General features: G+C 58.9%; 1 protein-coding gene across 1 annotated transcript in view; it reads left to right on the forward strand.

Annotated features, from left to right (window-relative positions):
* LOC308641599 (pecanex-like protein 2) overlaps positions 1–11,704 on the forward strand; it is a gene marked incomplete at its 5' end in the record, with an annotated part of 88,022 nt that extends 76,318 nt beyond the window's left edge. The window contains 7 exon segments of the mRNA XM_081280267.1: positions 610–754; positions 1,160–1,390; positions 1,949–2,223; positions 2,387–2,571; positions 9,332–9,780; positions 10,975–11,010; positions 11,014–11,704. Coding sequence (XP_081136393.1) covers positions 610–754; positions 1,160–1,390; positions 1,949–2,223; positions 2,387–2,571; positions 9,332–9,780; positions 10,975–11,010; positions 11,014–11,148 — 1,456 coding nt within the window. The 3' untranslated portion in view covers positions 11,149–11,704.
* Positions 11,705–13,161: the final 1,457 nt, after the last annotated feature.

Here is a 13,161-nt window from a genome sequence, read left to right on the forward strand (position 1 = left end):
GGTGCAGAAGTGGCTTTTCCAAGCCCACTCCCATGTCAACCAAAACAAAGGCCCGGTCCTTGAGCAAGTTCCCCAGGGTGGCAGCCCTGTCCCCACCCAGGTACTGCTTGGTGACCTGTGGGCAAGGTGGAAAGCACAGCAGTGGGAGCAGCTGGAAATGGGAAACTAGGCCCTACCCCAGGCACTGGACGGCACGCTGGGGATGAATGTGCTCCCAGAACCCACTTCAGTCTTCCTCTCTGAGTCTGGTTGTGGGATCCAGTTTCTGTTGTGAGTGGTGCAGTCCACAGATAACACCCAGGGACACAGGTGCAGCTTGGCCAGCATGGTCCCCTCCTGAGAGAGAGGGCAGAGGCCTGGGGTGCTCGGCCTGCTGTCCTGAGTGCACAGGTGGGAGATGAGGGAGGTGGCCCCACACTGGGCACCGAAAAGGACATGAACCCGGCTCCAGGACGTTCGTACTCTGAGGCGAGTCCAGAGTTGGCTCCGTTCCCTGCCGGATTGGCCTACATTATTAAGATAGTTCTTCAGTGGGAGACTCAGGCCTGGTCTTAATGCAGGATCTGGGCAGGCCTGATGGCAGTCAGCAGTGACCACTTTGTCTTGCAGCCTGGACGCCTTCCTGCATGGCCTCCACGCCCTCTTCAAGGGTGACTTCAGGGTGACGGCACGGGATGAATGGGTGTTTGCTGACATGGACCTTCTGCACAAAGTTGTCGCTCCTGCCATCCGAATGTCCCTGAAGCTGCACCAGGTAAAGAGTGCAAGCCAGAAGCTGGAGAGGGAAAATGGCCTTGGACCCTGCAGGCCCCTCTTTCTGCAGGGCACTGGGGACACTTCCTTGCTTGTGACTCACAAGGAGGCCACCAAAGAGTCTTGGCATTGGCCAAAGATGATTTGCCCTGAGGAGCTGCTAGGAGGAGGGAGTTGTCCCCAAAAGAAGAGAGGTCCTGGCCAGGATCAGAGAGACTAGAGTGCCCAGCCCATATCTGATAGGCCCAGGGGTCTGTGTCCTGAAGCTCCTCCCTAGGACATTCCCTTGGTCATGGCCATGAGATGAGGGGAGGCAGACAGGTGGAGGCAGAACATAGCTTTGGAGGCTATCTGCACTGACCCTGACCAGCAGGGCTGCTGACGGGCCCTGGGCTCCCCACATCAGGACCAATTCACCTGCCCAGATGAGTATGAAGACCCCGCGGTGCTCTACGAGGCCATCCAGTCCTTTGAGAAGAAGGTAGTGATCTGCCACGAGGGAGACCCTGCCTGGAGGGGCGCCGTGCTCTCTAACAGGGAGGAGCTGCTAACTCTGCGACATGTGGTGGACGAGGGTGTCGATGAGTACAAGGTGGTCATGCTGCACAGAGGCTTCCTGAGCTTCAAGGTGATCAAGGTAGGCGCACCTCCCCCACAGCGTGCCCCACCCCCTCAGCGTGTCCCCAGGAGCTGCCGGGAGCAGCAGCAGCCACGCAAGGGCCCTGGTGCAGAGGAGTGGCCCAGATCAGTGCTGGGCAGCAAGCAAGGCTGGGCCAGACACTGGGAGCCACAGGGCCAGTGCCCCATGGTAAAGCCAGTGTGGTGACCACTTGGGCCAGGAGTCCTGGCTACAATGCTTTAGACGGGGCTCAGGATCTGGCTCTGCTGGACTTCCTAAGCCTCTGGCATTCTCCAATGGCTTGTTCCTGAAGCGAGAGAACCAGCCAGACCTCTCCTTTGATACAGGTTCGAACCACCTCCTAAAACAGAGCCTTATTTCCTTTCCTTGCCCCTCAGTTTCCTCCATGAAAATGGCATCCTCTCTGTGTCGTGGGACTGACTGTGATGAAGCCTTAGGCCTCAGTGTCACAGTCACAGATACCCAGCCCAGAGCCCCGACTGCTCGCTGTGGGATAGACCACAATGGGAAGTGGGCTGCCTGCTTCCCGCTTCTCTCGTTGTCGCCCACCTGCAGGTGAACAAGGAGTGCGTGCGCGGGCTCTGGGCTGGGCAACAGCAGGAGCTCATCTTCCTCCCCAACCGCAACCCGGAATGCGGCAGCATCCAGAACAACAAGCAGGTCCTGCGGAACCTCGTCAACTCCTCCTGCGACCAGCCCCTGGGCTACCCTATGTATGTCTCCCCGCTGACCACGTCCTACCTGGGGACGCACAGGCAGATGAAGCACGTGTGGGGCGGACCTGTCACCTTGGACAGACTGAGGGGATGGTTCCGGGCCAGGTGGCTCAGGTAGGATTGGGCCTCTCTGGGGTACTGGAGGGTGGGGTGACCATCACAGAGTTACAGGAACGAAGTGCTTAGACAAACCAAGGCTGAGACCTCACTGGGTGGCAGGGATCGAGGGGGCCCAGTGGGGCGCAGCAGAGCAGGGGCTGAGCGTCTCTCCCTGCAGCATGCGCAAGGACTGCAGCGTGGGACAGCACAGCAGGGGCAACATCGAGGACATGGACGGAGGTGGAGCCCCTGCAGGGGGCAGCTGCGCACCAAGTGGAGACAGCAGGGAGAGCAGCGCAGAGCATGCCCGGAAAGGTGGCCCCCAGCACTGGACCTCATCCCGCGAAGGGGCCCAGAGGACAGGTGGGTGCAGCAGGGCCTGCCCTCGGTGCCACAAGCTCCCCTCTAAATTAAAAACAAGCGCTAGCCACAGCAGCTCAGAATCCACACTCCTACAGAGATCTGCTCAGAGCAAACCTCTGCGTCATTTAGGTCCAGCTTTGGTCATATCTGTCACCTTGGGCGGCCATTCATCTGTCCTCCTGCTCAGCAGTCACTGCCTTCCCTTCCAGCCCTCTCGAATGTCCTTCTTGGGTCTGGCTGTGTTGTGGCTGCGTCCTCTCTTTCTATGCAGAGAGGCCTCTGCCCTCCTTCCAGAGGACAGCAACAGGGAGGGAGGTACCAGCAGATGGGAGCATGGGGGTGGCCAGAGCTGAGTCTAAACTTTAAAGCCTGTTGAACTGATGCCCACGCAGGCTCGGCCAGATGGCGGAAGCTCTGAAACTCACTGGTGGTGCTGTTCTGGGAGGAGGATGGTTGGGCTGGAAAGGAGAGCCGAGGGTTTGCAGAGGACGAGTCCTGAGGACACGGGGCAGGCAGGCGCTCTGTCCTGGTCCTGCTGGGCCTTGCCTTGGCCTCCACGACCTGTGAGTGGCTTCATCTCTGGCCTCGGTTCTTCCTTCCTCCACTTCCAGCAGCATTTACGAAGCACCTCCGCGCATGCTGCCCCTGCCAGTTCTGCCCCACCAGCTCTGCCCCACCAGCCCTGTCCCTGCCAGCTCTGCCCCACCAGCCCTGTCCCTGCCAGCTCTGCCCCACCAGCTCTGCCCCTGACCAACTGGAAGGACAGGCCTGCCTGGAAGATCCCAGAGCAAGGCAGAACAGGAAGGGAGGCGATGAGAGTATTGAACATGGACAAGACAGATGGACGGATGGACAAGAGATTGAGATGGATGGTGGGCAGGAGATAGATGATGGACACAGAGAGATGGATGAGAGAGAGAGGCAGACAGGTGAGAAATAGGGAGAGGTGGGCAGCAGATGGTAGATAACAGGTGGGTGATGGATAATGGAGAGGTGGATGACAGGTGGGAGTAGACAGAAAATTGACAGAGGATGGACAGGTAGGCAGGTGGGTAGGTAGATAGGGGCATGGCCAAAGAGCTCCCTCCCCAGCTGCCTTCCCTCCGCCAAGGACAGCATCCCCAGGCCTCTGGACTGCCCATGGATAGCATCTTGCATATATTTGATTCTGTCCTCGAGTGCTGCTGCGTGGGGACATGCTGAGGGCTGCGGGGCACAGGCTAACTGACCTCTCCAGGACACTAATGTCTAGGTGCATTCGCTGTGCCCACCTTCAGATGAGAACACAGGCATAGAGGGGCAACTCCCTACCCTAAGGCACCCAGCTAGTAAGTGGCAAGCCTAGACATGCAGCAGGATGTCCAGAATCTGCAGTCCTAACCCTGTGGCTGTCCCGTGGTCCTGGCCTGGGATGCTTCCTCTGCTGAACTGCCTCCCCAGCCTACAGAGAACCCTGATGCCTGGAACATGCTCGCCTCTGGTGCTGCCTCTGATGCTCCCTCTGCCTCTGGGAGAGTCCCCGCACCATGACTCTGTCATGTCCCCTGGCTGGCAAGGGCCCCAGGGACCTTCCTTCTGGCCCCACAGGCAGGCAAAGCAGACACCTGGTTCTTCCTGAGGCAGACAGCCAAGTTCTGTGCTATGGCAGGGGAGGGGACAGAAGTGGGGCAGGGGCAGTCAAGTTCCTCCCTGGTTCTGCAAGCTTCCTTACCAGAGGGAAAGTGGCCTGATGATGTCCTGAGCTAGTGCCCAGCAGAGGAGCGAGAGCTGGAGAGGGGAGGGAGGGGAGGCTCCCAGCCTCTCTGGCCTTCCTGCAGCTGGAGGACGCACGTGTCCCTGGCACCCTCTCCAGGGCAGCTTTCTTCCTGCTCAGGTTGGTTTTTCTCCCTCGGCCCAGAGTATACCTGGCAGGTCTGCGGGGCCACCACATCCAGGCCAGAGCCCAGTGGCTCAAGCAGCAGGGACTTCTTGTCCCACAGACTGAAAGCTGGATGTCCCAGGTCAAGGGGTCACAGGGCCATGAGAGAGAAGCCATTCCAAGTCCCTCCCCTGGCTTCCAGTGGTTGCCAGCCATCTGTGGTGCTCCGTGGCTCTCTGTCTCTGTCCCCATGTAGTGTCTGTGTCCAAACATCCCCTTTCTAAGGATACTGTGGACTGGAGGCCCACCCTGCCTGGTGTGGCCTCCTCTTAATCCACCTGATGACCCATTTCCATGTAAGGTTGCCAGGAGAGGAGCGGGGTTCGGGTTTCCTCATGTGGATGTGGAGGGACCTGCACACCCGTCACAGAGCCTGAGCCTTCCCCTGTCCTCTGGCCTCTCCCTGAGCACTCTTGACCTCTCACAGCTGAGCTGGGCCTTTCCTGCTGGCCTCCTCTGCCATACAGATTCCTCCCGTCCCCCTCAGGGCCCTGTCCCCTTGGATGTGCCTCTCCCACCTCACACATCTCCTCTGATCACCAGCAGCACCTCAAATGCTACCTCACCCCTGAGGCCCCTGCCCCTGCCTAGCCTCACCCTCCTGCCTCCTCTCTGCTGAACCACATCTGTTTTCTGTGGTCAGAGCTATCCCATGATGGGGCCAAGCTGCTACCCTGCACTCAGGGTGCTGGCCACACAGTGGGGCCTGCCTGACCTGTAGAGCCTGAGGTAGGCACCTGCAGAGCACGCCACTCTTCCAGTGCCCCATACCCTACCCAGGGAAGGATGCACACCCTGCAGGAGGGCCTGCACCCACCCCAGGAAGCAGGCCTGGGGAAAGGCTTGTGCACGCCCCTGTCCCCACAGCTGGGGGCTGAGTGGGCCCCTAAGTGCCAGGTAGGGGCTGCACAGGGGCTGGTCCTGTGTTCAGCTGATACTAGCAGTGGCCCCTGAAGCTGACCCAATGGCATGAAGCTTCCCAGAGGGCCAAGGCTGGGCTCTTAGGCTCAGGATCTCCAGGTCCACCGGCTGTTAGGGTTGTCATGAGAACCAGATGAAGTGGGGCCGTGAGCACTGACCCTGTTGGCTCTCCAGAGTGCAACATGCCAACCTGCAGGACTCTGCACCCAGAAGGCTCTCAGGAGACCAAGCAGGGTGCTTTCCTTGGGATGCTTGGTGACGGGCCTGGCTATGCTGAGCTGGAAGGGCCTGGGCAGAGGGGCCAAAGGCAGCTGACCTGTGTCCTCCTTGAGAAGAAGACCATGCCTGGGTCCCCTGTAGACCCTTAGCACAGCCAGACCGTCCCCAAAGGTCTGCTGAAGGCACACGCCATGGGACAGCCCCTCCAGAACACTGTAAATCCCCAAGGGGCCAGTGAACTAAGGAGAGGTGGTAGGCAGGCATCCCAGGGCAGCTGGCAGGGGATACCCCACTTGCCCTCCCATATTGCTGAGCTGAGCACATGCAGACTTCCCAGGCTTTGCCACCCCCAAGTGTGACCATGTGTGACCCTCTTGTCTGAAGCCCACGTGGGGTCCTCCCGCAAGGGCACAAACAACACTTCCTGGGTGGGGGTGGGGGCAGCCGGGTGGGGCTGCGTCCAAGCCACTGTCCCAAGAATGGCTCGTGTGTTAGGGGATTCTGCACACACCCTGAGCAGAGCAGTGCCTGAGGAGACAGAAACCAGAGAGGGTGGGTGCCCTTTGTCCCCACTCTGGCTAAGCTGGGAAGGGGAGTTTGCTGGCTCCCATGGTGGTTCAGTCAGTGCTAACCCCCCCCACCCTGGCTGTGTGCCCTACGTCCACGGCCCTCACAGTTAGATGACCCTCCTACACACTGTGAGTACCATGTTGGAGCTGGGCCTCAGAGACTGTGTGCCTCCTCAGGGTCCCACGCTGCGGACCCTCAGACCCAGTGAATGGCAGTGCTGGGCGCTGAGGTGACAGAAACAGCACAGGAGTCCTTTGCTTCCGGAAGCTGGGCAAAGGGCAGGCAGGACCTCACACAAAGCACATGGTGTCCAAGTGCCAGGTGAGAGCTGAGCAAGGGAGGCCCTCAGAGTGGGGACCTGCCCCTAGGAGGGGCAGGACAGGCTCAGTAGGTAGCGGTGAAGGAGCAGTTCTGAAGGACGGAGGGCAGTTCCTTCCTAGTGACCAAGGCAGGGCCCCATGTCCATCCCTTCCCTGCTCAGTTCCTACCACATACCCCAATTCCAAGCTCTTGCCAGATGCCCATCTGGATGCCTCCCCAGGCCCTGGGCCATGCGTCTGTGATCGGGTGCCCCACACTCCGCACCGCTGCCCAGCCTTGATGTTCCAACCCCAACTAGGAGCTGATGGCCAGCTACCTTGCTGGGGTGAAGTGTGTGTCACGGCTGGAGGACAGGAGGCTGGGACCTCTCCCGGCACAGCTGGAAACCCATCCCTACCTGGTCCCAAGGTAGAGAGGGAAGCTCCTGCTCCCAGGGCTGAGGCTTTCAGATGTCTACCAGAGACCAGGGACAAGAAACACAGAGCGTGACTTATGTCACACTTCCATTCAGGTTCAAGGCTCCCTGGGAGCCCTCATGTGACAACACAGTGGCTGGCAATCAGTGAGACCACAGAACTAGGGTCCTGGAAGCAGAGATGGACACAGCGTGGTCTGCCTGCTTCTTGAAAAATTAAAATAAAAAAAATAGCAACAAAAAATACATCTGAAGCAAAGACATGCAGGAGGGTCCTTGCCCTGCAGACACACAGCAGGGTGCTTGTCCCTTTGTCCCTGGCATTAGCAGGAAAGCCCCTGCCAAGTGCAGGTGGTCTGTGGGGCATCGAAGGCACCGGTGGTTGGACAATGTGGAGGATTTGGGGAGGGGCTCAGCCTCTCACAGACAGAGGCCTGGGCATGATGGGCTCCAAGGAACCAGCACGTCATCGTCCTGCTCTCGATTCTGACTCATCCTTTTTTCTCCTCTTTTTATTCCTTCTGGAAGTTCAACACATGCCATCACTCAGCAGGCTCCTCTAGGCCGTGGATTGCTGCTCTGTGGCACAGGTGGTGGGCACCAGGCCAGGGCAAGCTCACCCCCAAGGGGCCAGGGCCAGTCCTGGGGACTGCATGCAGTCCCACAAGCTGGGCCCCCACTTTCTCAGCCTGCAGGTGGGACAGAGTGAGGTGGGGTACCCATGCCTTCTGGAAGCAGAGACACCCACCATTGAAGCATCCAAATTGGCCTGCAGTCAACGAGAGGTAGCTGGCCCTTCAGTGAGAAAGCCCAGGGGAGAAGAAGCAGGTGGACAGCTCCTGGGCGCTCCATGGGACCTTTATTCCCTGACGGGCTCTATCTCAAAGGCTGTCCCTGCTCAGGTTCTCATGTAGACATATAAAAACATTTCTAATCTCTGGGTACCCAGCTAATAACCTGGTACTTAAACTCTCTGTGCTAGTCAGCAGGTGGGAGCAGCTTCAGAAGACGAGCTGTGAGGTCATGGTGCTGTCATAAGGTCATGACAGCACCGTGAGGTCACCAGCTTCCCATCAAGAATAAACTTTTTTTGTTGTTGTAAGTTATAACATGGACACAATGCCTTTATTTTGTTTATTTATTTATTTTTTTTTTTGATGCTGAGGATTGAACCCAATGCCTCACATGTGTGAAGCAAGGGCTCCACCACTGAGCCACACCCCAGCCCAAGATGACCTTTTAAAGCAGGGCCTGGGGACTGGACATGCTTGTCATGGAGCCCAGCATTGCCACGAGAACCCGACGTGCTCCCAGATGCTGGGCGTATGCACGACGCCAGGGCACAGGAAGACCCACTAAAATGCCCCTCCTCAGAGGCACAGGGCTGAGTCTTTGCAGCAGTCCAATCCTTCCCTCAAGAATGGTCTTGCTTAGACAAGTCTCAGCAAGAGCCAGGGAGGGAGGAGGGATGGCTGGCAAAGGGCATCCGGCCACAGCAGGCAAAATGGCCACCAGAACCGAGGCCTGGGCCTGGCAGATATGTGGGTGTCAGGCACCTGAAAGACCCCGACCTCAACAGGAATGTCTAGAGAACAAAGTGCCCAGTACGTGGGTCCAAGCTGCCTCCCTGGTTCAAGGCAACTGAAAATGACCAAACTCTGCCTGTTTTCCTGTATTACCAAGATGACCAGATCAGCACAGGAACCTAGGTCCTGGGTCAGAAACAAGCTCAGATCTGCTCTCTGCAGCCAAGGTCCCTGTCTGGGTTTGCCTGGACTGAGGAGGTGCAGGACCTTCAGTGGCAATATCAGGAAAGTGCCGGGCAAACCCAGCAGGTGGGTCACCCTGGCCATAGTTCCCCTCCCACCCCACCCTTGGCTGTCAGCACCCTTAGCGAGTCTTGCAGTCCTCAGGGCCTCGACTGGGGGAAGGACCAGGCCGGCGGACAGTGAGCTCCCAGGCCTTGTCCTGGCCCTGTAGGGTGACTTCCTGGGCTCCCTGGCCTACAGCACCACATAGATACTGACTTCCCTGGCCACCCATTAAAATGATGAAGTTTTTAATTTTATTCTTAATCTCACATATTTATACATACTTATGGGGGTATGGTCTACACTTCAATACGCGTCCATGATGTGTGATCATCAAACCAGGGTAACTCTCATTTCATCTCCTCTAACATTTGTCGTTTCTGTGTTGTGGACCCTAAAGTTCTTCTACCCAGTTGTTTTGAAATGCGTCACAACCACTGCTGACGGTTGTCCTCTCCTGTGCCTTCCCTCATCTGCCTGATTGGTACCATCCCTAACCCCAGTGGAGAACATGCAGACCCCATCTCCTCACGTGCCTCCCACCCAGGCCTCGCATGGACCAACAGTGCCCTCCTCTCCACACAGGCAAGAGGAAGGGCCGGAGCCAGTCCATCCAGGCACACCCGGCCCTGAGCCAGAGGCCATCCGCCCTGAGCTCCTCAGGGCCCATCCTGGAGAGCCGCCAGGCCTTCCTGCAGACCTCCACGTCAGTCCACGAGCTGGCCCAGCGGCCCTCAGGCAGCCGGCTCTCCTTGCACACCTCTGACGCCTCCCTGCACTCTCAGCCACCACCTGTTACCACCACAGGCCACCTGAGTGTCCGTGAGCGGGCGGAAGCACTCATCCGATCCAGCCTGGGATCCTCCACCAGCTCCACCCTCAGCTTCCTCTTCGGCAAGAGGAGCTTCTCTAGCGCGCTGGTCATTTCTGGGCTCTCTGCCGCAGAGGGGGGGAACACCAGCGACACCCAGTCCTCCAGCAGCGTCAACATCGTGATGGGCCCCTCGGCCAGGGCCGCCGGCCAGGCCACACGGGTAAGACCGGTGATCTCTTGCCTGTGCTGCAGTGCCATGGCCTCTGGGCCCCACCTCCTGCTGCAGGACCCCAGCTCCTCTGCAGGGCTCCCAGGGCAGCAAGTGGCTAGACACAAAGCTGCTCGGTGCTAAGCCATAGTAAACAGCAAGCCCCTACAGAGGCTAGCAGAAGGGCATCCTGGACCCTCAGCCCAAGGGTGGGGAGCAGGCACCCCCACCCTAGCAGAAGCAGGCTAGCTCCTGCCTCAGCTGTCCAGCCTGAGGGAGAGGACAGGATAGCAGCACCAGGGTTTAGCTATTGTAGTCCCCAGCCCTTCAGTCTACCTTTAAAGCTGTGGGCGGGCAGCCACTGTCAGATATCTCAATACTAGAAAGTGAACTCTAAGGACCCTGAGCAGATACACTGTCAGTGTCCAGAGTCCAGGCTGGGTGACTTGCCTGCCTGACGAGTCAGGGCAAGGGGCTTCAAAGTGGGAGGCCCCATGGGCTCCTGCCTGGAGGTCATCAGGGACCCCCTTCCAGGTGCAGTCATTTGGAGATGGGGGTCACCCCTGAGCACCCTCAGAGGTGCCCTGCTGCCCCTCCACGATCTCCTCCAGGGGTACCAAGGCTAGGCCAAGTGACCCAGGAAGAACCTGGGGCCCAACAAAGGCATGTCCCCCGTGGAGGCCACTCAGGCCTCCTGGAGCCCCAGGCCTTGCGGACCCAGAGGAGAGGCAGGTGGTCCAGGAGACTTCCCAAGCTGGGTGTCCAGATGAACGCTTGTTCCCCATCCCCAGCAGGAAGGCCACATCTGAGGGTGGTTCTGGGAATCTGGCATACTCCCTTCCCTGTCTCCAACAAGCCTCCAGAACCCAAGGCCTCCATGTCCCTGGGCCAGCCTGCAGTGCTGTTGTCACCCCGGAGCTGGGGCCGAGCATGAGGCGGAGCTGCCTGGGACCCAGGAGAGGGCCACACGGTGACCTCCTAGGCCACGTCCTTCTGAGAAAGGACTGGCCTTCGGAGTCCCCATGAGACATGCAGCTTCCGTGGCACTTCCTACCCTCAGTCGTGGCTTGTCCCCCCTTCAGGGCCTGCTTTCAGGGACTCCACAACCCCAGCCCCCGTTCCCCTGCTGGGGCAGGATGCGGGTGGGGGACAGGAGCCTGGGCGCGAGCCTGTGCTGAATGTCCCTGCTTCTCTCCTCTCTGGAAGCACTTCTCAGAGCCCTGCGAACCCCCAGATGCAGCCTAGCAGGGGCAGCTGCATGACGGACGGCTGGCGGAGGCTATGGCAGAGAACCGGGGACTGATCTGCAGGAGAGCAAGCCAGGAGGACATAGGCCTGGACGACACGGCTTCACAGCAAAGCGCCTCAGATGAGCAATAGCCAGCACATCTGGCCGGAGAGTTCGTCCTCCGCAGCCCTCCTCTGTCCTCCCCTTACCCCAAATCGAAGAGCCCAGCTGCGATCCCTGGGGTCTCCTCCCAGGAAAAGCAAGAGCTGCTTAGAAAACACTGACTTTATCTCAGGTTCTTGAAAAACGACCCACGTGATGGTGGCGGGCTAGGGGAGGGAGAGGCCCCCTCCCCCAGCACTGCATAAGAGCCCACAGGTCAGACAAAAGCCATCTCATACCTTAGACCAACTAGACCAAGTAGAGCCCGTGATTAACTCCCTTCTGCCCTAATGGAAGTAAGGCCACTGCATGCTGAATCACTGGCATCTCCCACTCGTCAATGCCCTCACTGCTCTGTCACCACGAGGAAGAGGTGGACCACAGGGCGGGAGGCCACCAGCTGTCCAGGTGCACTGCGGCTGATTCATAGAGAAGACCTCCTCTCTCCCCAGGCCCATGCAGCAGGCAGTGCAGACAGCACAGCTCCCACAGCCCGTGACAGTGCATGCGGTCACAGCTCCAGCGCCCTGTGCGCAGCCAGGCAGGGCCAGGATGCCAGGGTGGAGGCGGGGCATGGCGAGCCATGGGGGAGCCTCATGGTGCTCCTCCACCCAGTCCCAGGATTGGCCTGGCCGTGCTCCCCATGCGCCCCAGGCCCACGTACTGTCTTCCACACTGAGCAACCCCCCCACCCCCCAGCACAAGCACACTGGCACAGCCTTCGTCCTAAGAATTAAAATGTTTACAGCTACAGCCGCGTCTGTCTGGTGCTTGAGTTCTGCTGAGATGTCTGCCATTTCGAAAAATCTGTCCCACGTGGTGAGAGTGAATTTGGGGCAAAAGCTGACATTTGGGACTTTTTTTCCCTCAAGACCCCCTGGGTAAGGCAGAGACCTGTGTTCCTGCTGGCATGCAGGAGGGTCAGGGGTCCAGAAATAGTACATGGGAACATGATGCTGTCCTGCTGGGCCACCCTGTGGGGACGGCAGGACTTAGAAAGGAATATAGTCCCGAACAGTCACAAAATGTCCTCGAGGCATTTCGGCCCTGGAGACTGGGGCAGAGGACAACAGTCTCCCTATCCTTCGGCCCAGGCACTAATGCCTCCTTCTCTGTTTTCGAAAGCTGAGGACCAGTGATTACTGGCAGTAGGTAGGCTCCACAATGAGAGGAGAGTCATGGCTCCACAGGCCCCAGAGACCCAGGCTCGAGTTCTGTTTATACATCACAGCGGTTTGACCAATGGGACGCTGATGTCACCTGCAGCAGTTCTCTAAGTGGCTAACCAAACTTGGCTGGGAGCCCCCCAAACACTGTTGGGCCCTCGGGACTAAGCATGGCCTGAGATGTGAGTGAAGCCCTGCCCTGGGTTCTTTGAGTTCAGTGAGAAGAGACCGCAGTCAGTCTGGGGCATAGTCAGCCACTCCTGGGGACCCAGAGCAGAGCAGATGGGGACTCCTGAGGAGGGGGTAGGACCCACCTGCAGAGAAGTGTGCATGGGAGGTGAGGCCTGGTGCGCCCTCTCACCCCCATGGGCTGCTCCTCACCGTGCTGCCTGCTGTGCAGGAAGGAGCTTGGGCATCCTGAGCATGCATGCTGAGGTGGGGGTGCCCACGGGCATCACCAAGAGGGGCATGGCACTGGAGTCACTGTGGCTGTGCAAGCTGCACTGACTGTCAGCTGCAGCTTTGTGTTCAATCCTGGCACAGGACAGACGTTCACACCCACAGCTCAGGAGCTTGCGCCCTGGGCCTTCAGGCACTCGCTTGGCCGCAGCAGAGTGCTTCCCACCAAGGTTGGGCCCTGCAGGGGCTGGGTTGGCACTTACTGCCAGGGCACTCACAAGTTCTCCCAACACACAGCTGTTTTCTGTATTTGAACCCTGGATGAAAAGTTCCCTCCTCAAAGTGATGTAACACTATGCATGTTGTGTTGTGTGGAAGTCAGGAGGCCAAGTTCTGCACCATGTTGCGCACCTGCCTGACAAATGCCTCTCAGACGCC

This window comes from Spermophilus citellus (genome assembly GCF_964194105.1).
Source record: "Spermophilus citellus genome assembly, chromosome: 2".
NCBI lineage: Eukaryota > Metazoa > Chordata > Mammalia > Rodentia > Sciuridae > Spermophilus > Spermophilus citellus.